The sequence below is a fragment of the Felis catus genome, chromosome E1 (genome assembly GCF_018350175.1).
Source record: "Felis catus isolate Fca126 chromosome E1, F.catus_Fca126_mat1.0, whole genome shotgun sequence".
Classification (NCBI taxonomy): domain Eukaryota; kingdom Metazoa; phylum Chordata; class Mammalia; order Carnivora; family Felidae; genus Felis; species Felis catus.
The window spans coordinates 15,315,698-15,340,243 of NC_058381.1; the positions used below are offsets into that span (position 1 = coordinate 15,315,698).

Below are 24,546 nucleotides of genomic sequence, written 5' to 3' on the forward strand. Positions count from 1 at the left end.
CTGGGGGAACATGCAGGAGGGGCAGTGCCTACCGATGGATCCTGTTGGCTTAGGGCGGGATGTGCTTCTGGTCTGGGGAACACTGAGCTCTGCGGCTGACACCGGTGAGTGGGCAGCAGGAGAGGCCTGGCCATGGAGCTGCTGCGGCGAAGGACCCTCCTAACCTTTGACCTGGAGGCCAGGGTCCCCCACGGGTGGCTGCATCAGCTCCTCTGGTTACCTGGGACAACAGGCATTTCCTCCATCCCTCGGCCCCTCCTCTTCCTGCCCCAACCCGCTGGGCCAAGAGGCCTCTCAATCAGACCTGGGCTGCTCCAGCTGTGTCCTGAGGAGCTGGACCAGACACATCCCCCGGGGCCGGAGTTGAAGCCGAACCAAGTGGCCATCCCAGTGTGAGACCAGATTCCTGACTCCGGGAGCAGCCAGAGCCAGTGGGCAGGCAGGCTTTTGCTCAGCACACTGGCTCTCCATCGGCAGAATGGCACTGCAAGTGGAGCTGATACCCACTGGGGAGATCATCCGCGTGGTTCATCCCCACAGGCCCTGCAAGCTTGTAAGCTGGGATGCCCTGGGCCGGGAGGAAGGGTGGCAGCATCTCCCCAGGGCCCAGCACCTCCCTCTCAAGCAAGCCCCTCGGGAAAGAGGTGAGCAGTGGGGAGGGGTTCTGATCTTTGGCTGGACAGGAACAGACTGGACAAGAAGGGGTAAATGAAAGGAAGGGGTAAGAGCTTAAGCACCTCTAGGAGCAGGGTTTTTCTAAGCAGGGATCTAGGTTTGAATCCCTTCTCTCCCAGCTCCCTGATCCTCAATAGGCTGGGCTATAAACTGGCCCTAACACGTAGGTGACAGGACTACTCTGGGGCCAAAGGACGGGCGGTGCATGTAAAGCTCCAGACGCATAGGACAGGTTGAATTAATGCCTCCGCTTCATTCAGCCCAAAGAACCAGGACTGGCCAGCTCAGAGCGGTAGCTTGGGCAGGGAAGGAGGGGGAAGAGAGACAGGTAGGCACGAGTGGGGAAGAGCTGAGCTGGCCTGGCAAAAGCGGGGCGGGGGTCGGGTTTGCTCTGAGGATGCAAAGCGGCCCTAGGATGGGGAAATGCATCCCCTCGACCCCAGCGCTGCAGCGAGTGGGCCAGGTGTGGAGAGTGCGTGTGTGTGTGTGTGTGTGTGTGTGTGTGTGTGTGTGTGTGTGAGAGAGAGAGAGAGAGAGAGAGAGAGAGAGAGAGAGAGTCCGCGTGTGGCTGTGACGCGCGCCCCGTTCCCGGAGCTGGTTGCGGAGTGTGCGGCACCGAGTCTCGGCGGACTCGGGCGGGGGCCAGGGCCGGGGCTGGCCGGGGCGGGGCGGGGCGGGAGGGTTCGCGCGCGCGCGCCCGGGCCTGGGCCCTGCCCGGGATGACGACAGGCAGCGGCCCGGCCCCGGGCGGGCCCTGGGCGGGGAGAGCGTGGCGGGGCCGCGGACTCCGGAGCCGGCCACGCCGCCCAGCCTGGCCCCCGCCTGCGCACCCGAAGAGCCGAGCCGGTGGGTACGGGGGGCGTGGGCCCACGGCGGGCAGCAGCCGCGTGGTCTCGGGAGGGGTCGGCCGGCGGGGGGAAAGGGGGAAAGGGCAGGTGGCCGAAAGCCGAGCCCAGCCCGGAGCTGCCGTGCGGGAAGGCGGGGGTCGCCGGCCTGGGGATCGCTGGGGCCGAGGGTCGGCCCGGGGCGGCCTGGCCCGGCCCGTGAGGGGTCCCAGAACTCGGCCTCGTGGAGACTTAGATTACTTGCAGGTAACGTGAGGGCGGGGAGGGGCGGCTGGGGTCACAGGATCCAGGCACCCTGTACCCCCTTTGGGCCCCTCCGGCAGCCGGGGCTGCCTCTGGGTTCCGGAGAGGACGCTCGAGCCCCGCCCCTTCCCGTACTCCGCCCCCGGGGCCCTGCAGTGCCAGCTTCCCCGCTCCTGGGCGCCCGTGAGTGCGGCGGCCGGGGTCTCGGAGGTGAACGAGAGAATGAATGGTTGGTCCACGGCCTTATTCAACTCCCGGCACGCTCTGGGCTCTGTGATTCGTTCATTCACACAGGCGTCCACGAGGGGTTACTGAGCCCCAACTGTGTGCCTAGCCGGGGTGTACGCCCTGGAGGGAGCAGTCTCCTGGGAGAGACTGACAAGGAAACTGGCGATTAGAGCACGATGAGATATGGAGGGGGCTATGTGTTGGGGGAGGCAGGAAGGGGTTCTGAAGGAGGTGATACCTGAGCTGAGTCTTCAAGGATGACTAAGAGTCAGTCAGGTGGGGAGAGGGAGGGTGCACCCAACCAAGGAAGGTGCAGGTGCAAAAACAAGAAGCTTAGGGAGAGAGCGACGTGTGATAGGGATGGGGGCAGTTCCTCCTGGCTGTGTGTGGTAGCGAAAGAAGGGACTGGAGAGGACCACCCCTGTGGGCACATCGGGGTGAGCTGAGGACAGAGGGGGCTGCTGGAGTCTATATGCAGGTTCCTGGCAAGAAGCATTAGGTGTGAAGTATGGGCTTGGCACATGGAAGGGTGCCCTATAAACTTTCACTCCGTTAACATAAGATGTTAATTAATCAGACTTGCATTTGTAAATACTACAGGCTGTTGTGGGAAAATGGATTGGAGGGAGGAAGGCTGGGAGGGCAGTGTGAAGGTTCCTGCCTGATCCAGGAGCACAACAGTGAAGGGGGAGCAGAGGGAAGGTTTTAGCAGGTGGTGACTCCTTGGTGTGAGAAATGGAGGGAAGTGAACAGGACTTTTGATGCCAGATGATGATGACTAGCTGGAGGTGTCTTCCTCCTTTCTACATATAGGATATTGAACAAGGAGGATAGGTCAGGGGGCAAAGTGCTCTGTTTACTTCCGCTGGACCCCCAAGCAGAGGTGTTTGGCAGGCCAGAGACCCATGATTCTAGAGCTAGAGTGTATAGCCCTTGACTGGGGCCCTGTGAACAATCGGGTAGAGCTCTGGAGTCCCCACCTTTCATCTCCCTTGCCCCTCACAACAGTTGCCTTAAGTCTGGAACAGTCCTTGGTGGGGCAGCCTGGGCCCAGATCTAAGATACATCCAATAAATATAAACTGAGCATAATGAATATAAACTGAATATAAACTCTTCTGTGCCCAGCACTACACTGTGGGTGAGAGAGGCTATGATTCTGTTTCCCCAAAAGGCCAGGAGGCTGCCTCGGTGGAAATCAGCTTTTAGCAGAAATCTGGGGATGCTCAAAACACCCTCTCCAGATCTGCATGGGTCCTTTGAGGCTCTTTGAGGCCACTGCCTTCCCCACTCCTCCAGAGGCCAGTCTTGAGGGTACCTGGCCCACACTAGGTAAAGGGCACTGGATGACCTAGGTCTGCTGGGTCTGCCCCATCCCTGCCTTTAGAGGAAATGACACAGGTGGGAGGAAACCCAGAGGTAGTCTTGGGAAATAAGTCCTGGGTCACTCGTGTCCATGGCTTCTCGACAGCCTGCAGCCAGCCCCTAGGTGCAGGACCATGCTGGGGGCCCAAAGGCAGTGGGTACTCCCTAGCTATTGCTCCTAAGGCCTACATATCAATAGTCACACAAAACCGACAGGGTTGTATACTGGGCACGGCAGTCACGGGGTTACTGAGGAAGGTCATAGCCTGCCAGGGCAGCGAGTTAACCCTTGCAGAGAAGCGGAAGCTTGGACATCCACCAGCCAGCGGGCGGGCCTGCGTCTCTCCTTCAGGGCAGCCCTGCAGAAGCAGTGAGTGCTGGCGTTGCCGGTTCCAACCCCATCCCTCCTTTTACTAGTCCTGGGATCTTGAACAAGTCATTCACCTGCCCAGACTCAGTTTCCCCGCCTATAGAATGGGGTAATAACACAGACCTAAAGGCTTGGCTTGGGAGCATGGAAGGGAGTACGGTAAGTCGGCGCTGAGAACGCAGGAAGCTCCAGGAGCTGCAGCCTTGGTCGTTGTGTCTCTCACACCCTCGGTTCCCCGCCTCCCTACCCCTCCCTGGGGCTGGCGCTTCCGTCCAGTGAGGCGGGGCGGGCGGGGGCCGGGACCCCGGCTGGGGCCGCCCCTCTGGCCTGCCCGGCAGCGAAGACGCCCCCTCCTTCCGCCGCCGGGCGGCGGCTGTGGGGGCGCCAGCGGGCATCCCGGGAATGCGGCGGCGCGGCTCCGGGTGGGGGGTGGGGGGTGGCAGGCAGGACCCCTCCGCACGCGGATTCCCCTCATTCCAGCCGCTTGACGCGGCAGCGGGCGGGGCGGGCTCTGCGGCCGCGAGGCTCCTCCCGCTCTCCGCTCCTCCTCCCCGGTCCGCGAGCGGCCGCAGCGCCAGCCCTGTCGCCCCCTTACCGCAGGGAGCCATGCTGCTGGTGGGGGCTCGCTCGACCTCGTTCCCCCAGTATCCAAAGGCGCTCCCCACCCCGAGTGGGCTGGAAGCTGAGAACCCTCCCCGCTCCCGTTCCCTTCTGGATTTTAAACCTGGGACGCCGCAGAGGGCGCCCCCTTCCTCCCTGAGCCCGCCTCTGTCGGTGGCGTTTAATACCCCCCCCCTCCTCTCCCACCTATCTCCCAGCTGCGCACCCAGTCCCCTGGCCCCTCCGCAAGGCCCCATCTCCCAGCTGGTGCACCCCCCGCGGGGTCCCCCGGGCCGCGGCTCCGACCGGGCTGTTGTTCTCGAGGTAATGAGCCTCCCCACGAGGCTGCAGCCCGCACCTGCCGCAGCCTCACCCCCTCTCGGGGGAGCCTGGGTGCGAGGGGCATGCTGGGGCTTTAGGTCTCGGCCCCGCCTTTTCCTCTCTAGGACAAGTCCGCGTTACTGTGCCTCAGGTTCCTTATCTGTCAGGTGGGAAACAGGTAAAGTTTACGAGAGCTGTCTGTAACTGGCAGGCACGCCTGAGGGGCTTTCCCCACTATAGGAAGTGTGACCTATCTGGCCCAGGGCCTGGCTCTTAGTAGGTCTGTCCCAAGCACGTGTGGAATGAATGTCGGGCCGAGAGAGGGAAGTGCTTGTTGAGGGACTGGGAGGTGCCTTCGCGCTTTATCTTAGCCTTCCCAGCAATCTTTAAGGCAGGTATTAGCCACATTTTAAGGATGCAGAGTTGGCTCTAGGAAACCGACTTGCTCCCATACAGCTCGTAAGAAATAGCCCAGCCTTTTGCAAGCACCAAAGCCTTTTCGCCATCACCGCCTCTGCCAGCGGTGGGATCTGAGCTAGAGTTTGCCCCTCGAGTGCCTTTTAAGACCCCAGCGACGGTGGGGCTGCTTGGGGCTGGTTTGGGAGAAGAGTGTCCTGGGGGATCAAGAGGAAGAGGAGAGGAGCCCCTGAGCGAAGCACAGAGGCCCTCGTTAGGGTGTCTGGGATAGGGGAGAAGGGTATAGGCCCCAAATGCTGGAAGTCGGGTGTACATTTCCCAGATGGAAGAATGAGACCTCCATAGGGGCCAGACACACACCGCGCCCGGCAAAGGCTCCCTGTGGCCGTGGCTGTCCCTTGGGTGTGCGCTCCGTCCTGACTCCGAACCTAAAGAGATTTTCTTGGGCCTTAAGGACACTGGGCCACCCCCCAGAGAGTATATAGGGGTGGACAGTGTCCTGCACGGAGGCTCCGCCCGCCTGGGCGCGCCGGCCGTATTTGGACATTTCGGTCTATTTTTAACTTTCCTGGGACTTGAGGTTGGGGTGAGGGGAGATGGAAATCCTGCCTCCTTCGGGACCCAAGGGCCTCAATCTTCGTCGTGCGCCTGGCCTGATGTGTAGTGTAGACACAGCCCGGAAGTCAGTTCCGGGTCCGTGTAGACGCGGCGGCCGTGCGGGTTCCGGGCCCCACCCTGGAACCAACAACGCCCCTCCTGGAAAACCTGACTCAGGCGGAGCCCCTGCCGGGCGGGGAGCTCCGTCCCCCCCCCCATTTCCACCCGCGCACCGAAATCCCGCATAGTTCCCACCCCACTCCCACCAGCTGGGCAGGAACCCCCGAGTGCGAACCCCGTGCGAGGCGGGGGCGGCCGGGGAGTCCCGCGCTTCTGAGGCTCGCGCAGGGGGCGGCGCGGGGGGCGGGCCGGCCCCTCCCTCGCTGACGCCGCCGCCGCCGCTGCCGCCGAGCCCCGGGCGGAGAGCACGGGCAGCGGAGCAGGGCGCCAGACCGGCCGGGCAGGATGCGCTACCGGGCGTCGGTGAGCGGAGGTGGCGGGCAGGGCGGGGGGTCCCGGGCGTCCCTCTCTGCCTCGCGGCGCCGCCTCGGCCCCGCCAGGAAGCGGGCGCGGCCCAGGAATTTCGGGTGGAAAAACGTCCCGGAAAGTTGCAGGGGGAAGAGGCGGAGGCAAAGAGGGCCGCGGGGCACTCGGACCCAGAGCCCGGCTGGCGGCTCTCAGGGAGGGCTGAGAGCACAGAGACCCGTCACCCAGAGGGCAAGGGGGCGGGAGCTTTGGCCAGATTTGGCAACAGCTTCGGGACAGGATTGGGGGGGGGGGCGGTTAAGGCGGCGAGGGACAAGCCTGGGAGAGTCAGGCCAGACCCAGAGGGGTGCCCCAGGCCAGAGATCTGGATGCTTTGTGGTTGGAGGAGAATTGATGGCCTCAGTGGGATCTACACCCCCCCTCCCACACTGCCACCTTGCTTTTCTCCGACCCTTGGCACTCTTGACGTCAATTTCCTAGAGCCCCCTCTCCTCCTATGTGAAGAGTGTAACCTGGGGTGAGGGCCTTGTTGAGCCTGTGTGCTCTGGAGGCAGCTGGGCTTTCCATGGTAAAACCCCCACCCCCTTGAGGCTTCTGGGTCTCTCAGGAGGAGGGTGTCTGGGGAAGCTGGCAGCTGGAGGAGAGGGTGTGGCCCAGCTATGGGAAGGAGTCCCTCCCCCCTCCTCCCCTGCAACTTCTGGGGTGGGTGTTGAGTCCAGCTGGGACAGGAGGCCCTCTGGGGAAATCCCTCTCCTGTGGTCTGTTGGTGGCCTCTTGCTTGGTCCCTGACTCTCTTCTCCTGGAGATTTTGATGAGTGAGGGTGGCAGAGATGGCTCCACCCTGACTGCAGAATTCACTCTGAGCCATTTTGTCCTCCAAAGCACCTGTCACACGTGGCCCAGAACAAGGGACTTGAGGTCACCTGGTCTAACTCAACTCCTCCTTGAGGAGGAAACAAGCCAGAGAGAGGAGGGGATTTGTCCAAGGTCAACAGAGCATTCTTTTTATTATTCCAGGGAGTTTCTTCTCATGACTCCTCTTTCTCTACACAAAAAGCAGTGCCTGCCTGGATTTAGTGGCCTTGCTTCACATTCCTCAGGGTCTGCTGTGCCCCAGTGTCCTGTGTCCAGGTGCCATGTGCCCCACATGGTCCTTGTTCTGTATGACCCACGTCCTCAGTGTTCCATGTGCCAGCTTCCTGTGACCCTGCCCCTGTACCCAGCATGGTCCATCTCTTGGGTGTTCTCTGTGTCCTGGGTGCATGTGCCCCTGGTTGCCCTCTTAGTCCCACAGGCTGAGGTGGAAGAGAAGCAGCCTTACCTTACCCTGCTGGCCCTGACCGTCCTGTGGTCCATTCCCTGCAGGCCCTGGGCAGTGACGGGGTGCGGGTGACCATGGAGAGTGCACTGACGGCCCGTGACCGGGTGGGGGTACAGGATTTCGTGCTGCTGGAGAACTTCACCAGTGAGGCAGCCTTCATCGAAAACCTGCGGCGACGCTTCCGGGAGAACCTCATTTACGTGAGCCCCAAGTGGGAAGAGAAGGGTTTCTGGGGGGCGCAGACACAGGTCTGAGGGGGAAAGAAGCACCAGGAGCCCCTGGGAGAGACTTCTGATTCTCCTCCCTCAACCCCCAGACCTATATTGGCCCCGTCCTGGTTTCTGTCAACCCCTACCGGGACCTACAGATCTACAGCCGGCAGCACATGGAACGTTACCGGGGTGTCAGCTTCTATGAGGTGCCACCCCACCTGTGAGTGAACCCCAGCCTCTCCAGGAGTGACCCCCCCCCCTCCACCTGAGATGACTCTCACTCTAGAATATCCCTGACCTCCAACCTGGGATGAATCATTATTTACATCTGTGAGGGGTCCTACAATCTCTCACCTTAGAGTGACCCTGATCCCCACTTGAGATGAATCTCTCAACCCCATGTGGGTGGGGCCTCCCCAGCCCCCACCCCACCCCTAGCTCCTTGCCCCCAACTGTACCTGGGCATGACTCCCCAACCTCAGTGACTCTGCGACCCCAATCTCTACCTGAATGACTTCCAGGACCCCCACCCGTGAGTGATCTCCTCAGTCCTCCATCTCAGAGTGACCCCCATTTCAGGGTGAAGGACCTTCCCTGACCCGCAGTCCTGAGGGTCCCCCAATCCCCATCTGTGAGGGTATGCCCAACTCCCACCCACAAATGAATTCCAAGCAAATATGAGGAATACGGGAATCCCTGTGCCCCATCCCCCTCCTACCTTGCCCCACTCCCATCCCTTAAGCTCCTGACAAGCCTCTGCCCCAGGTTTGCAGTGGCCGACACTGTGTACCGGGCACTGCGCACCGAGCGCCGGGATCAGGCGGTGATGATCTCTGGGGAGAGCGGGGCAGGCAAGACAGAGGCCACCAAGCGGCTGCTGCAGTTCTACGCTGAGACCTGCCCAGCCCCCGAGAGGGGGGGTGCTGTACGTGACCGGCTGCTGCAGAGCAACCCGGTGCTGGAGGTAGGGGACAGCAGTGTCTGCAGGGAGGGAGGGGCAGGGAGAGAACACCAGATATCCCTCATACCCCCCTCCGCTCCTAGGCCTTCGGAAACGCCAAGACCCTCCGGAATGATAACTCCAGCAGGTTTGGGAAGTACATGGATGTGCAGTTTGACTTCAAGGTACCTGTGGATGGGTCAAGGCAGGGGGAATGGGATTCCCAGGTAGTAGGCACCCACTCGCCAGGTCTTTGCTATCAGCAAATATTAATTGAGCGTCTACTCTGTGCCAGGTGCTGTTCCAGGTGCCAGTGGTGGTACAGCAGTGAAACAAAATAGACAAAAATCCTGCCTCCAGGGAGATAGACAATAAACAGAAAAATGTAATTTAGCTGACGAGTGCTATAGCAAGAAATAAAATGAGGTGAGGGGTGGGGCCAGTTGCTATTTTAAATAAGGCAGATAGGCTAGACCTCACTGAGAAGGTAGTATTTTGGTAAAGGCTTGATGGAGACAGGGGAGCAAGCTGTGCAGATACCTAGGGGAGAGAGTTCAGGCAGCGGGACTAACCAGTGCAAAGGCCCTGGGGTAGGAGAGTACCTGGTAAGGACAGCAAGGAGGCCAGAGAACAAGGTGCCCAGGAATAGGAGGGGAGACTGGATGGTGCAGGCACTTCTGGGTCTTTGTAAAAAGTTTTAAAAAAACCAACTCTGAGTAGGGGCGCGTGGGTGGCTCAGTCGGTTAAGCCTTTGACTTTGGCTCAGGCCATGATCTCATGGTTCATGAGTTTGAGCCCCGTGTCGGGCTCTGCGCTGACAGCTCGGAGCCTGGAGCTTGCTTTGGATTCTGTGTCTCCCTCTCTCTCTGCACTGCCCCCCCCCCCGCACATGCTCTGTCTCTGTCTCTCTCAAAACTAAATAAAACAAAACAAGAAACTCTGAGTAGAAGGGGAGCTGTTGGAGGGTTTGGAACAGAAGTGCGTCATGATGTGATGTTGCTCTCCAACAGATCCCTCTAGTGCTTTGTCGAGAGTAGATGGTAAGAGAAGCAGGCTGAACAAGGAAACCAGTCCAGAGGCTGGTGGTTATTAAGCCGAGATGACAGATGACAGTGGCTGGGACCAGTGTGGTGGCAGTGTAGAGTTTTGGATGTTTTGAGGGTTAAAGCAGCAGGATTGGCTGCGTGGCGGGACATGAGGTTAGGGAGGAAAAGAGGCTTCCGAGAGGAGGGCAAACTTCTTGGGCGGAGTGGCCATTGACCAAGATGGGAAGAGAGGAGCTGGTCTGAGGAGGGGACACCACGAGTACAGGGTGCAGTTCCAGGCCTGTTGAGTGTAAGCGGCTCGTCGGACAGCCAAGTGGAGTGGCCAGGTAGATAGGGCCGGATGTGCTCATTTCTCAGATGAGAACACGGAGGCCAGAGGGGGTGGCTGGCTGAGCCCATGCAGCTAGTCGCAGCTCTAGAATTAGAGGCCAGGAGTGCAGAGGAAGGCGGGGGAGGGTGGGTTGGAGCCTATCCCCAGGCCCCCTGAACAGCCACCACGTCCTGCCCTGCCCACAGGGTGCACCTGTGGGTGGCCACATCCTCAGTTACCTGCTGGAGAAGTCCCGAGTGGTTCACCAGAACCACGGGGAGAGGAACTTCCACGTCTTCTACCAGCTGCTGGAAGGGGGCGAGGAGGAGTTGCTGCGCAGGCTGGGCTTGGAGCGGAACCCCCAGAGCTACCTGTACCTTGTCAAGGTGAGTCGCGAGTGGGCAGGGCGGGTGCCACCCAGGGAACGCAGCGCCGGGGCTGGTGACCCAGCTCTGCCCTTCCCCCAGGGCCAGTGTGCCAAAGTCTCGTCCATCAATGACAAGAGTGACTGGAAAGTCGTCAGGAAGGCTCTGACAGTCATCGACTTCACTGAAGATGAAGTGGAGGTGAGGCCGGTGCTGGGGACGCCCCCCCTTTCCTCCTGCCGCACCTGGAAAACCTCCGTCCGCTTTTACAACCCTTACAGCTCCCTTCTCTCAGACACTCCCCCACCTATTCCTTGCTCCATCTGACTGCTCACTGGTTGCCCTCCTTGGCTCTCTGCCCCTCCTGTGACCCCCACCCACCCCTCCCTGTTTGTCCAGGACCTGCTGAGTATTGTGGCCAGCGTCCTGCATTTGGGCAACATCCACTTTGCCGCTGATGAGGAGAGCAACGCCCAGGTCACCACCGAGAACCAGCTCAAGTATCTGACCAGGGTGAGTGGGGTGAGCAGAGGGCGAGGGCAGAGGGGCTGGGGTGAGGAGGAGTGCACCCCCACCATGCCCACCCCCTCCCTTGACAGCTGCTTGGTGTGGAAGGCTCGACGTTGCGGGAAGCCCTGACACACAGGAAGATCATCGCCAAGGGGGAGGAGGTGAGGCCAAGCCTTTGTCTCAGGACGTGGGGGGTGAAGGGGGTGCAGGTGCTCCAAGGCCTCTTCTGAGACTCCCACCTCCAGGAACGCAGCCTCCTGTCCTTACACCGTCTTCCCTCTGATGTGGCCACTGTGGCCTCTCCTGGTGTGCCCCACCCCCCAGGCTCACCAGGAGCCGGGAGGACAGAGTGGCCGTGGTTTTCTGGTGCTCGGCCTGAGCCCATACGGGAGGCAGATGGAAAGGGGTCTGTGGCATTCATCTCCCGTCTCACCTTGGCTGGCAGCTCCTGAGCCCGCTGAACTTGGAACAGGCTGCGTATGCACGAGACGCTCTTGCCAAGGCCGTGTACAGCCGCACTTTTACCTGGCTGGTCAGGAAGATCAACAGGTCGCTGGCCTCCAAGGTGAGCTCGTGGCCCTTGGCCCATGCTGCTTCTGAGGCAGCAGAGAGGGCAGTCCAGGGAGGCCTGGGGCTGGGTGCTGGCAAACACCAGGACCCACGCTCTTTGTTGAACCGCTGGCCCTAGGATGCTGAGAGCCCCAGCTGGCGGAGCACCACGGTCCTTGGGCTCCTGGACATTTACGGCTTTGAAGTGTTTCAGCACAACAGGTCAGCCCCCCCGTCCACCTGCCCGTCTCTCCTCCCATCTCCCCTGTCCCGGTCCCTCTCCTCTTGCCCCTGCCTCTCGTATTCCTGACGAAGTCCCCGGCCACCTCGGGTCCTGCTCTGTGTACCTTCCCTTAGCGACTCCGAGTCCTCCCCGCATCTCTCCCCTGTCCTGATCCTGTGTCCCCCTTGAACTACCGTGGGCTCCTCTGTTTCCTTCGCAGCTTTGAGCAGTTCTGCATCAATTACTGCAACGAGAAGCTTCAGCAGCTCTTCATCGAGCTCACCCTCAAGTCGGAGCAGGAGGAATATGAGGCGGAGGGCATCGCGGTGGGTGCGAGCCTGCAGGTGTCCCTACGGACACCCCATAGGAAGCCAGGCACTGGGGTCCCCCGGACAAGGTGCTAGGACCCCGTGATGATGCCGTCCTTCCCTTTTGCCCTTCAGTGGGAGCCCGTCCAGTATTTCAACAATAAGATCATCTGTGACCTGGTAGAGGAGAAGTTCAAGGGCATCATCTCCATTTTGGTGAGTCCTTTGCTCTTTCGAGGACTCATATTGGGGGCTGGGTGGGAGGATGTTACTCCGTTCCCTGTTCTCTTAGGCCTGTCCATGGAGGGCCTGAGTTTGGTGTTGAGTAGGGACAGGGCAGGGCTGTGTGTGGAGGGTGAGGTGAGGTGCTGGTCTGGTCTGGAAGCTGTCTGTGGGAGGCTCCCTATGATCTGCCCCTGTCCGCTACATCTCTGCTCCCTGGCACGATGCCCCTGAGTCTCCTGTGCCCTCCGGCTCCTTCCCTGATACATCCCTCATCCTCTGCCACACCCCCCCCAGGATGAGGAATGTCTGCGCCCTGGGGAGGCCACGGATCTGACCTTCCTGGAGAAGTTGGAGGACACAGTCAAGCACCATCCGCACTTCCTGACGTAAGCGGGGTGGCCGAGCAGCTTAGGGGCAAGGGCTCGCTTGGGGAAGAGCCTGTGAAGCGCAGGATCCCCCTACAATCCCAAGACCCCAGTCATACGGAGGGATGACCAGGGGAGTTGCTAAGCTGAGGACAGGTGCACAAAGCCGCAGCTTGTGGTGCATCCACAAAGTAAGAAGCTAAGAGGAGCATGGCTCCCTCCTTATTCTTTTTTGAGAATGAAACTTAAGATTTTTTTTTAGCTTCCTTATTTGGAAGTTGCTCTTTCTTTAAGGATTCCCCTAATGTGGGAAGGGGAAGGAAAGAAGCAAGCACCTCTGCCCTGCATCTTTTGTGCACATCACCTCCTCTAACCTGAAGCAAGCCTGTAAGGAGGCATTCGTGGTGCTTTCTCCACTGTACTGAGGCTCCAAGAGGTGACGTCATTTGCCTAAGGTTATCACACATTTAGTAAGTTGCAGAGCTAGGACTCAGGCCTGGAGCTGTTGAATGCCAAAGCCCTGAGCATTTTACCTTTTTATTTTTTTATTTTTATTTTTTGCTTAGTTGTAACCTTAAGGGGCACCTGGGTGGCTCAGTCGGTTAAAAGTCTGACTCTTTTTTTTTAAATTTTTTTTCTAGTGTTTATTTATTTCTGAGACAGAGACAGAGCATGAGTGGGTGAGGGGCAGAGAGAGAGGGAGACCCAGAATCCGAAGCAGGCTCCACGTTCTGAGCTGTCAACACAGAGCCCGATGCAGGGCTTGAAGTCACAAACCGTGAGATCATGACCTGAGCCGAAATTGGTCATTCAACTGACTGAGCCACCCAGGCACCCCAAAAGTCTGACTCTTGATTTCAGCTCAGGTCATGATCTCACGGTTTGTGAGTTCAAACCCCGCATCAGGCTCTGCGCTGACAGTGCAGAACCTGCTTGGGATTCTCTCTCTCTCTCTCTCTGCCCCTCTCCTGCTCATACTCTCTCTCTCTCTTTCAATTTATTTATACATAAATAAACTTTAAATTAAAAAATCGTAACACTAAAAACCTCTTCCTGGGGGCGCCTGGGTGGCTCAGTCAGTTAAGCATCCAACTTCGGCTCAGGTCATGATTTCAGGGTTCTCAGGGTGCAGCGCTGACGGTGTGGAACCTGCTTGGGATTCTCTCTCTCTCTCTGCCGCTGCCCCACTCACGCTTTCTCTCTCTCTCTCATAGTAAATAAATTAACATTTTTTTTCTGATTGTAAAAATAATGATGCTCATTAGAGAAAAATTGGAATGTGTGCAAAAGCCACTTGTTATCTAGCTTAACACCCAGAGGTCATCACTGTTAACAATGTGAGGCATTTCCTTCCTGCCTTTTTCTATATGTTTTTTTTTCATAGTTGAAAACTTATTGTGTATAAGGTTCAGGATAATGTTATATCCTGAGTGTTTTCCTGTATCATCAAACAGAAAAATTTCCTCAAAACACTTCCTCCAGTGGCTCTAACTCACAGATATTCCAGTGCTCTCAACCAGCCTCTGGAGGCCCCTAGCCAGCCTCCAGGCTTCTGCTGGGGTAACAAGGCTGCCACAAACATCCTTGTGCTTTAAATCTCTCCCTGTATCTCTGGTTAGTTGCTTGGAATAGTTGTAGAAAATGGTGGGGGCGGGGGTGCGCCTGGCCGGCTCTGTCGGTGGACCATGTGACTCTTGATCTCGGAATTGTAAGTTTGAGTCCCATGTTGGGTATAGAGATTACTTAAAAAACAAAATCTTAGGGGCGCCTGGGTGGCTCAGTCGGTTAAGCGGCCGACTTCGGCTCAGGTCATGATCTCGCGGTTTATGAGTTCGAACCCCGTGTCGGGCTCTGTGCTGACAGCTCAGAGCCTGGAGCCTGTTTCAGATTCTGTGTCTCCCTGTCTCTGACCCTCCCCCGTTTATGCTCTGTCTCTCTCTGTCTCAAAAATAAATAAACGTTCGGGGCGCCTGGGTGGCGCAGTCGGTTAAGCGTCCGACTTCAGCCAGGTCACGATCTCGCGGTCCGTGAGTTCGAGCCCCAGGTCAGGCTCTGAGCTGATGGCTCAGAGCCTGGAGCCTGTTTCCGATTCTGTGTCTCCCTCTCTCTCTGCCTCTCCCCCGTTCATGCTCTGTTTCTCTCTGTCCCAAAAATAAATAAACGTTGAAAAAAAAAAATTTAAAAAAATAAATAAATAAATAAATAAACGTTAAAAAAATTTTTTTTAAAAATAAAATAAAATAAAATCTTAAAAAAAAAAGTAGACGATGGGTTAAAGGGTATAAATACACTTAAGTAATCTTTTGGGGCAGATTTCCATTCTTAAAATGCAGTGGGCAGCACTGAGCCTTCTGAGCAGAGTCACATAACAGCCACAGGCAATGAAAGGAGACCTCTGCCCCGTGAGCCCCAGCCGCGCAGAGGCCTGCATCCCGGTCCTGGCCCTGTGTGACCCTGGGAAAGGCCGTCTGCCTCCCTGAGCCTCCGCAGCGGACAGCCCTGCCCTGTCTGTCGCCGGGCATAGCGGGCTGTGGCGTGGCCCAGGGCGTACCTGCTCCTTTCTAGATGCCCGGTTCGTCTCTTGAGCCTCTTCAGCAGGAAGGCGCCTGGCCCAGGCCAGCAATCTGTAGCTTCCTCTCGTTCTCCAGGCACAAGCTGGCTGACCAGCGGACCAGGAAATCTCTGGGCCGTGGGGAGTTCCGCCTTCTGCACTATGCTGGAGAGGTGACCTACAGTGTGACCGGTGAGGATTCTGGAGCTGGGTGCCCACAGTGGGCAGGGAGAGGGGCTCTCCCTCACCTCGTGTCTGCTCCCCCCTCCCAGGGTTTCTGGATAAAAACAATGACCTTCTCTTCCGGAACCTGAAGGAGGTGAGAAAGACTGGGGAGAGGGATCGGGATCTGGGCACTGACTGACCTCTGCCCCAGGAACGGGTCCCACCTGCCCCTGTGCCCTGACTCCCTGCTTTGCCCTCACAGACCATGTGCAGCTCAGAAAATCCCATTATGAGCCAATGCTTCGACCGGAGTGAGCTCAGCGACAAGAAGCGGCCAGAGACGGTGTGGAGGCTGTGGGGACCTGAGGGGGCACGTGTGTGCACGTGTGTGTGGATGGGTGCCTGCGTGAGCCAGGAGTTGGCAGCGTGCGTGTGAGCTACGTGTTCACTGGTACACATCTGTGTGCGTCTAGGAGGCTGCCCGTGGGTGCATCTGTGCTGGCTTCCATGTGTGCACCTGTCTCTACCTGTAGACCCACACATGAACCCCCGAGTCCTTGTGGGGATTGTACCTGTCTCTGCATCGGCACTTGCCTGCATGCACCCACTCGGCAGACATTCCTAGGCACTTAGGAGACCAAAATGAATAGGTGCTTTCATAGAAATGTGCACAGGGTGCTTTGGAAACAGAATAAGGAACAGCAAATTGCCTGAGGGAGTAGAAGTGGGGGGAGCAGTCTGGGAAGGCTTCCTAGAGGAAGCATCTGAGATAACTTGGGACTGAGTAAGTGCTTGTCAGAGGGACCTATGGGAGAGCACAGCAGGCAGAGGAAGGCCCAGCACAGACACGCAGAACCCAAAAAAAGACCAGGAGGTTGACAGGAGAGTGACATCATGGAGAGAGAGGCTGGGAAAGGCAGGTGGGGCCAGTAGTGCCTGATTCAGGGAGAGCTCCAGTGAGCTGAGGGCAGAGGTGTGGCTGTTGGGTGTGGCGGGAGGAGGCCCCGGGTCCCAGCGGGAGCGGGCTCAGTCTGAGGTGGAAGCTGGAGTACTGCAGGCTGAGACACGCTGGCAGGGAGGGTGCAGAAACCATGGGTTGCCCAGTGTCCCACTCCCCAGTCCCTTGTTCCCTGATGCATACCCCTCGCCCTCCCCACACACACATACCTCCCTTCGCGGGAAGGACACGCACCACTGTCCAGGCCTCTCCAGCAGGCTGCAGGTTCACGTATCCACTGATCTCCTCCAGTGCCTTCCAGGCAACCCACTGGTCTAAAATGGGCCCTTGATTGCACAGTGCCCCAGGCCTGCCCCTTCTGTGTCCCTAACTCAGGACGAGGATCACCCACCACCCAGTCTCACAGGCCAGAAACCTGGGCAACATCCGTGACTCTTCAGTCTCCCCCATCTCCCTCATCCAGACAACTACTGGATCTTGCTGGTTCCTGCTGCCTGAGTACTTCTCAGCTCCTTCCCCTCAGCCTGTCCCCATGACCACTGCTCCAGTTCAGTGCTCTGAGCCAGCCAGTGTCATCTCTGGTCTCCTCCTGGCTTCCTGGCTGCCCTTGCCACCCACCCTCCATATATTTGCTTAGGGGTCTTCCAAAATGCAGATCTGTGCCTGCTGTTCCCTCATTCCAGGTTCCTCATTGGCTCCCTATTTCCCTCAGGAGAAGTCAGTCCCCCGAAAGTGACTCTCCAAACCTGTCATGATACTGCATCTGCTTGCCTCTCTAATCCTATCTTGTTTACTCCCCATCCGGATCCTTTCACTGCTTATAGCTCCCTGGGTACATGAAACTTTTGCTCGGGCTGTCCTTCTGCCTGAATACCTTCCTCTCCTCTCTTCCTTCTGGCTATCTCCTGCTTATCCTTTAAATCTCAGCCCCAGGGGCATTTCCTGATGCCCCTTACCCCACCGACTAGATTAGTTGCCCCTCCTTGATGCCTTTGGAACCCCCAGGCACATACCTCTGTCACTGATGGAATTGCGAATCTGTTGAGAAGTCTGCTTCTCCCATAGGCCTGAGATCCTTGACGGTCTTGATGAGCAGTGTGCAGAGACAATGGTTGGATGCCTAGGCATTAGGACACACTGGTAAAGAAGGTGGCCCTGAAATTCTAGAAGGAGAAAGAGTTGTCGTCAAAGGGAGATGTAGAATCGGGGTTGTGGGGATACCTGAACAAGCGTTTTTGGTTTTGGTTTTTTAAGTAATCTCTACAGCCAATGTGTAAAAGATTGGGTGTAGAGATTGGGTGTGGCTTGAGCCCACAAGAGTAGGTTCCAAGGATTGAGTCTCAGCCTGGTGCCTCCTGAGCAGGGTTTTTAGATAGGAGTGAGGTTCCTAAGCTGATGTCTCTAGCCCAGCTGGAAGATGCCAGCAGTCTGGTCCCTCCCTCTACTGTGAGCTTGGGGAGGCAAAAGGAAGGGCCCAAGTAGGGCCCAGGGTAGCTGTGGGGACTGGCGCCACTCCGCTCCAGGAAGGGGCGTCTGCAGGGTTCAGCAGCTTTGCCCCAGTGAGGGGCAGCTGCAGGGATCCACAGCCTTGGCCAACCTTCCATTCACTTTGGCTGCCCAGGTTGCCACCCAGTTCAAGATGAGCCTCCTGCAGCTGGTGGAGATCCTGCAGTCCAAAGAGCCCGCCTATGTCCGCTGCATCAAGCCCAATGATGCTAAACAGCCAGGTAGGTGCCTCCGCCCGCCATAGGCCTGTGGGGACTGGGTCACCCCTGCAGGGGCAACAGGCTATCCATCCCTGAAAGTCCACTGACCGCCCTGTTACCCCTCCCCCAGGCCGCTTTGACGAAGTGCTGATCAGGCACCAGGTGAAGTACCTGGGGTTGATGGAGAACCTGCGCGTGCGCAGAGCCGGCTTTGCCTATCGTCGCAAATACGAAGCTTTCCTGCAGAGGTGGGGCGTGGCCTGGCTCAGCGCCAGGGAAAGGGGGTAGGAAGGAGGGTAGGAAATTTCTGGATCCCGTGAGAGCAGACAGGGATTCTTAGCCCCATTTCAGAGACTAGGACACTGAGTCTCTGAGCTGCTGTGGGATGCATGCCAGGGGACCCTCCATGCTTGAAGGCCTAATATCAAGCTAGGTGGACAGGATGCCGGTGCTCCCAACCCCATCCCCCACCCCACGCGCTCAGGGACCTGCCCTCATAGAGCACCTGGTTAGGGGTCCATGGGCATGCATCCACATGCTTGTCACCAGGTGGCATGGTAAAAGTCTATGAAGAGGACAGAGTTTCCAATCAGTTCAGAAAGGATAGAGCAGCTTTGTGGTTGGTCTAAGGGGCTGGAGAGTCAATCAGATTTGAATTCCATCCCTGCCACTTTCTAGCCCTGTGGCCTTAGACAGATGAGGATACATCAGTTTCCTCCTCTTTAAAATGGATGCAGTGGTGGGGCGCCTGGGTGGCTCAGTCGTTTAAGTGTCCTACTCTTGATTTCGGCTCACAGTCATGAGATTCGGGCCCCTGTGTTGGGCTCTTTGCTGAGTGTAGAGCCTGCTTAAGATCCTCTCTCTCCCTCTCCCTCTCTCTCTCTGCCCCTCTCCTGCTCACTCTCTCGAAAAATAAATAAATAAAATAAAATGGATATAGTGACAAAGTGACCTCTGAGGCTTTTCATGAGCTGCAAGTCATGGGTGGGAAGTACCCAGCATGTACCCCAAAAAGCTGATTTGGGTCCCGGGGGGTGGGGGGGAATTGATTGGGGTGGGGCCTGGGTGCATTTCCGCTCCTCCTGTCTCCAGGTACAAGTCACTGTGTCCAGAGACATGGCCCACATGGGCAGGACGGCCCCAGGATGGGGTGGCTGTGCTGGTCAGGCACCTGGGCTACAAGCCGGAAGAGTACAAGATGGGCAGGTGAGTGGTACCCACCCACACCCAGTGTTTGGGGTGCTAAGGGGTAGCAAGCAGGGGCTGATCACTGCTGCCTCCTCAGGACCAAGATCTTCATCCGCTTCCCCAAGACCCTGTTTGCCACAGAGGACGCCCTGGAGGTCCGGCGGCAGAGCCTGGGTAAGAGAGAGGCCGCACCTTCCTGTCCCAGTGGGGTCTGTTCTGGGGAGAAGGAAAGAAATCACTGCATTTGGGCCTTTTCTCCAGGAAGCCCAGTTCACTCACATTCAGCTCCCCTCCTCCTTACCAGCTCCAGTCCTGCTCCTGGATGCAAACTCTGAGCATATTCCCACCTTCCTTTGCTCCCTCCTTCACTCCTTCACGCATTGCATTCTCCTTCTCTTATGTATCCTCTCATTCAGTAGTTCCTTCAGCCACTCTCATTCGTGCCCCTCAGTGAGCTCTGACAGTGCCAGGCCCTCAGCTGGTTCCCCAGGGCTCTGGCCAAGTGACTTTCTTTCCCCACTACAGCCACGAAGATCCAGGCCGCCTGGAGGGGCTTTCACTGGCGGCAGAAATTCCTCCGTGTGAAGCGATCAGGTGCGGGGGCCCAGGGGTCCTCAGAAGGGGCAGGGTCTGGGGCTAGAGTGGGCCGCCATCGTGAGGAGATTAAGGTCAGCCGTTTGTGGTCTCCGCAGCCATCTGCATCCAGTCGTGGTGGCGGGGAACGCTGGGCCGGAGGAAGGCAGCCAAGAGAAAGTGGGCCGCCCAGACGATCCGGCGGTGAGCACCGGGGCGCCACGAGGGGGTGGTGCAGAACAGGCGGTGGGGCGCTGCCAGGCCTCTCACCCCCACCCCTGGCGGGCCCACACCCCCAGGCTCATCCGTGGATTCATCCTGCGCCACGCACCCCGTTGCCCTGAGAATGCCTTCTTCCTGGACCACGTGCGCACCTCCTTTCTGCTCAACCTGCGGAAGCATCTGCCCCGGAATGTCTTGGACACTTCCTGGCCCACACCGCCACCTGCCCTGCGTGAGGTCCGTGGGCTTCCCTGGTGATCTGGGGACCGTGAAAGCACTCAGCGGAGGGGCCTACTGATCTTGTGGACGGAGAAGCATTGGAGGTCCCCCGAGGGAGAACTGGAGCTGGGCCACGGAGAATGAGTTCTTTTGAGAGAAACGGCTCAGGAATGGAAGGGATGTCCAGGTTGGGGGGGGGGGGGTGTCACTCCGGCAAAGGCCCAGTAGTGGGCATATGCCTAGTGTCTTCAGAGGGAAGGGAGCCGGGCTGTGTAGGTGCCCTGACCTCCCTCGTGCCCTCAGGCCTCAGAGCTTCTGCGGGAGCTGTGCATGAAGAACATGGTGTGGAACTACTGTCGGAGCATCAGCCCGGAGTGGAAGCAGCAGGTATGGAGAGCGAGGAGGCAGGCGTGGACTGGGACTAGCCAGCGAGGTCGGGGCAGCGTGCTGGGAGGAGCATGCTGGGAGGAGCACGTCACCCCCCCCCCCCCCGGATTTACAGTGTGATGTCAGACGCATCCCGGGCCCTATTTGGCCTCGTGTGTGAGGTCAAGGCTGGAGTGGCCCCTGGGTGGCAAATAGAATTTGTCCTATGGGCCCACTCCACCGGAGTGGTAGAGGCTCCCCAGAGCCCTGTGTTGAAAAGGCTACAGAATCAGTCTGATCGGTTGGTAACATCTGCCGTGGTTGCACGGATGGACGTTGGTGGCTGATGTGCCTTGTGTTGGCCAAGTCACTATTGGATGATGCTGAAAGACCCACCAGCTCAGATAACCTGTTCGTAGTTTAGAGTATCAGCAATCAGCCAGCTTCAAGGTGCCAAGCTAGAGGTGAACGCCAGGGGCCCCAGGGCCTGATACGATGGGGAGTTAGCCCCCAGGTCGAGCCTAGCCCCTGGAAATGCTGTCTTGACCCTTCTGGAAAGCCTTCTGTCTTGTTAGTGGGGTTGGGGGCAAAGCAGAGGGAGAGGCCAACAGCAGGGTTGGTGGCAGGGCCTCGCCTCCTGGTGCTGGGGCCAGCGAGAAGGTGAGAGACTGTCTCAGTTCCTGGGGCTGGCCTGCCCCTTCCCGCTCCCTGATGGTTCCCACCCCTTGTAACCCCCACCTCCCGCCCTTGTCTCCTCAGCTGCAGCAAAAAGCCGTGGCTAGTGAGATCTTCAAGGGCAAGAAGGACAATTACCCCCAGAGTGTCCCCAGGCTCTTCATCAGCACACGGCTTGGTGAGCCCCTTTCAGTGCTCCGACCCTCCAGCACCATCCAACTTAAGTCCCCTCTCCCCTCCCCTGACCTCTCTCTCCCCCATCTGCGTTGCAGGTGCAGATGAGATCAGCCCCAAGGTACTGCAGGCCCTCGGCTCTGAGCCCATCCAGGTGAGACCACGGTTCTGCGGCCTGAGGGCTGCATGGGGGCTGCTCAGGGCCTGGGCAGAGAATGAGGGGCTGCCCTGGAGGCCCCGTGGCCCCTCCCCGAGCCCTCACCCCACCTTCCATCCGCAGTATGCGGTGCCTGTGGTGAAATACGACCGCAAGGGCTACAAAGCCCGCTCCCGGCAGCTGCTGCTGACACCCAGCGCCGTGGTCATCGTGGAGGACGCCAAAGTCAAGCAGAGGATTGACTACACCAACCTGACCGGTGAGCGAGAGCCCAGGGCTGCTTAGGGAGGGCCCCCGCTCTGACCCTTGACCCCTAACCTCTGCCCTTCTCCTCAGGAATCTCTGTCAGCAGCCTGAGCGACAGCCTCTTTGTGCTGCATGTGCAGCGGGAGGACAATAAGCAGAAGGTACCCTGTTGGGGCCTGGGCGGCAGGGCCGAGGTGGGTTCTCGAGCTTTGGGCAGGGCCTGACCCCTCTCTCTTCTGGACGCCCCCAGGGGGATGTGGTGCTGCAGAGTGACCACGTGATTGAGACACTGACCAAGACAGCCCTCAGTGCTGACCGTGTGAACAACATCAACATCAACCAGGGCAGGTGAGGCGGTCAGGGGTGATGAGGGGACCAGGCGTGCGTATGCAGACAGCCCTCACACGTTCCTTCCTTCCAGCATCACGTTCGCAGGGGGCCCCGGCAGGGATGGCATTATCGACTTCACGCCTGGCTCGGAACTGCTCATCACCAAGGCCAAGAACGGGCACCTGGCTGTGGTGAGTGGGGCCAGCAGGCAACAGCCCACCTCCCTACCGGTAGCCCTGGGGCTCAGGTGAGCCTCGGGTGCCGAGCTTCCTCGGCAGCTTGGCAGAGCCTGGGCAGCTCATCCATGGGTCTCCATCCGTGGGGCATCAAACCACCTTGTTCTTCCCATTGCCCATTGAGGGCCAGAGAGTGGGGCCATATGAGCCTCCACGGTGCAGAGGGTCATAAAGATGGCAGCATCGGGAGGTGGGGGAGGCCTAGGAGGCTCGAGGGGAGCTGTAGACAAGTCCCACTCTGGCAGGACGGGGAGTCCTATGGGAGTAGGATCGGAGTCTCCAGGACTGAGGCCACCAGACGCCCACCCCTCAGACCGCCACTGCATTTATCCAATCCATGTAGACGAGCACCCAAAGCGCCTGGGTCTGCTTCCTACTCACCACTTGGGCTTCTCTCTCTGCCCCCATAGGTGGCCCCACGGCTGAACTCTCGGTGATGAAGGCGCCCACTGGACCCCCTCCCACCTCCCAATGCTTTGCTTCTCCCCACCTCCCCTTCCCACTTACCAAAGACTCGAGCTTCTAGACAGGGACCCAGGGACACCTCGAAGCCCACTGACAAATTCCTGCCTTTTGCTCACCCCTCTCTTGAGGGAGCAGCGGGGGCCAGGGAGCCGCCCCAGAAGTGGGCCAGGCCGGGCCACAGCAATAGGAAAGCCGGGGACAGAGGCGGCCATGCCAGCCCCACTGCCGATGCCAAATATTTGAGAGAAGGGAACTTTTGCTGAGGTTTTCTCTGAGATTTTTTGATGCTTTATAAGAAACTATTTTTTAAAAAAGCTATTTTCCCACCCCAAGACACACTGGATGTGTTTTCCCTGATGCCAGCAGGGCAGGGAGTGTAGCCGAGGGATTGGGTGGTCTGGGCCCCGGTGCCCTCTCCCTTGCCCAGGCCACTCTCTCCTCTTCATTCCCTTGGCACCTTTCTTTCTGCCTGCCTGCCCACCTGTACCCTTTGCAGCCCACTCTGACATCCCCTTGGGGGCTGAGACCACCTCTGCCTGCCCCCTTCTTCCTGCCTTAAAAATACCCTTTCAAAATCATCACCCCTGCCTGAGGACACCCTGGAGCAGGGGAAGGGGTCTTAGACCACAGAATTTGGAACACGCCGAGAGATCATCTAGTGTAAGCTTCCTGGTGTGACAGAGCAGGAGACAGAGGCCCAAGAGAAGGGATGTGCCCTTCATCCAGCAGGTTGGGGCAAAACCAGGACTGCAGTCCTGTCTTCAACACACCTCACTGCCTCTCCAGGGACAGGTTCATGTCTTTAAGGGTGCGTGTGGCTCCCTAACCAGCAATCACCCTGGGGGCCAACAGGTGGGAGAAGCAGTCCTACCTGAGTCTATGCCTTAGGATGACAAACATCCTGTTTATATATTTTGGCCCCACTTCAAGGATGTAGGCCCTTTCCTGGCCCTTACGCCCTCCTGTCTGCGGAGCCCAGGGAAGAGGCTAGCCTTGGGAGGAGCTGCAGAGGCATCACCTCTTTCTGCTGTGTCCCCCCACCTCCCCAGAGGGCCTGAGCGCTGCCCAGCTGCCTCTGCCCTCCTGGGGGTCTCAGCCCACCGCTGATACTTCTGCAATCCAGAGAAACACTAAATAAAGCAATATGTGTTTGCCAACATTGGTCTGCTTGTGAATGTTAGGAAAAGGGACAGGACCCCTAAAGGCAACCCGGGGTCTTGTGTTAGAATTTTTGCCTTGTCCACAGAAGGAGGAAGGCAGGGCGCCTTCCCGGAGGGAAAACAGAAGTAACCAGTAGCTGCAACACAGACTTGCTTTTTCGTTAACTATCTACCGAAGGGCTGCTCAGCCTGGCCCACTGCTGTGGGCCAGAGGAAGATGCATCTCACACAGTCCCTGCCCAGTGGTCCTCAGCCCGGCGGAGAGAAACACAGCCCAGTGTGGGAAGTGCAGGCCCCAAGGGGCACGCTGACTAGCGATGGACTCAGTGGGGGAGAAAGGCTGTAAACACTTCACAGAGAAGATGACATCTGAGCTGGGTCCCAAAGGATAGGCTCCAAATTCTGTGGCAAGTGGCAAATAAAATCTAAATTGGCTTGGGCAGAAAAGGCATTTATTAGCATTAGCGACCTAATGGTCCCAGGGTAGGGCTGCTTGCAGGCACTCAAACAACATCGTTAAGAACATGTCTGGGACCGTCTCTTGGCTCAGCCTTCCTCTGCGGTGGCTCCACTGTCAAGCAGGTTCTGCCCTGTGGCATGGCGGCAACAGTCAGCAGCAGCTCGGGGCTTTCACT

The 24,546-nt window shown here is 58.4% G+C and overlaps 1 protein-coding gene across 4 annotated transcripts; it reads left to right on the plus strand.

Moving 5' to 3' along the window:
- The first annotated feature begins 334 nt into the window (after nucleotides 1-334).
- MYO1C (myosin IC) lies at nucleotides 335-23,908 on the plus strand. 4 transcript variants are annotated; one of them, XM_003996421.5, is made up of 32 exons: nucleotides 335-553; nucleotides 7,512-7,667; nucleotides 7,784-7,899; nucleotides 8,445-8,643; nucleotides 8,724-8,804; nucleotides 10,182-10,361; nucleotides 10,443-10,541; nucleotides 10,740-10,853; nucleotides 10,940-11,011; nucleotides 11,296-11,415; nucleotides 11,539-11,621; nucleotides 11,843-11,948; nucleotides 12,066-12,146; nucleotides 12,450-12,541; nucleotides 15,169-15,263; nucleotides 15,344-15,390; nucleotides 15,499-15,579; nucleotides 17,816-17,921; nucleotides 18,031-18,148; nucleotides 18,993-19,106; nucleotides 19,186-19,262; nucleotides 19,614-19,682; nucleotides 19,781-19,865; nucleotides 19,961-20,120; nucleotides 20,406-20,489; nucleotides 21,228-21,321; nucleotides 21,416-21,471; nucleotides 21,598-21,733; nucleotides 21,811-21,881; nucleotides 21,971-22,068; nucleotides 22,142-22,241; nucleotides 22,697-23,908. In XM_003996421.5, the coding sequence occupies exons 1-32, from the start codon at nucleotides 479-481 to the stop codon at nucleotides 22,721-22,723; spliced, it is 3,192 nt and encodes a 1,063-aa protein (XP_003996470.1). In that variant the 5' UTR covers nucleotides 335-478; the 3' UTR covers nucleotides 22,724-23,908. The 4 variants fall into 4 exon arrangements, with proteins under 4 accessions (XP_003996470.1, XP_023099202.1, XP_011287322.1 ...); XM_023243434.2 differs by lacking the exon at nucleotides 335-553 and adding an exon at nucleotides 1,367-1,521; XM_011289020.3 differs by lacking the exon at nucleotides 335-553 and adding an exon at nucleotides 5,989-6,143.
- The last annotated feature ends 638 nt before the right edge of the window (nucleotides 23,909-24,546 follow it).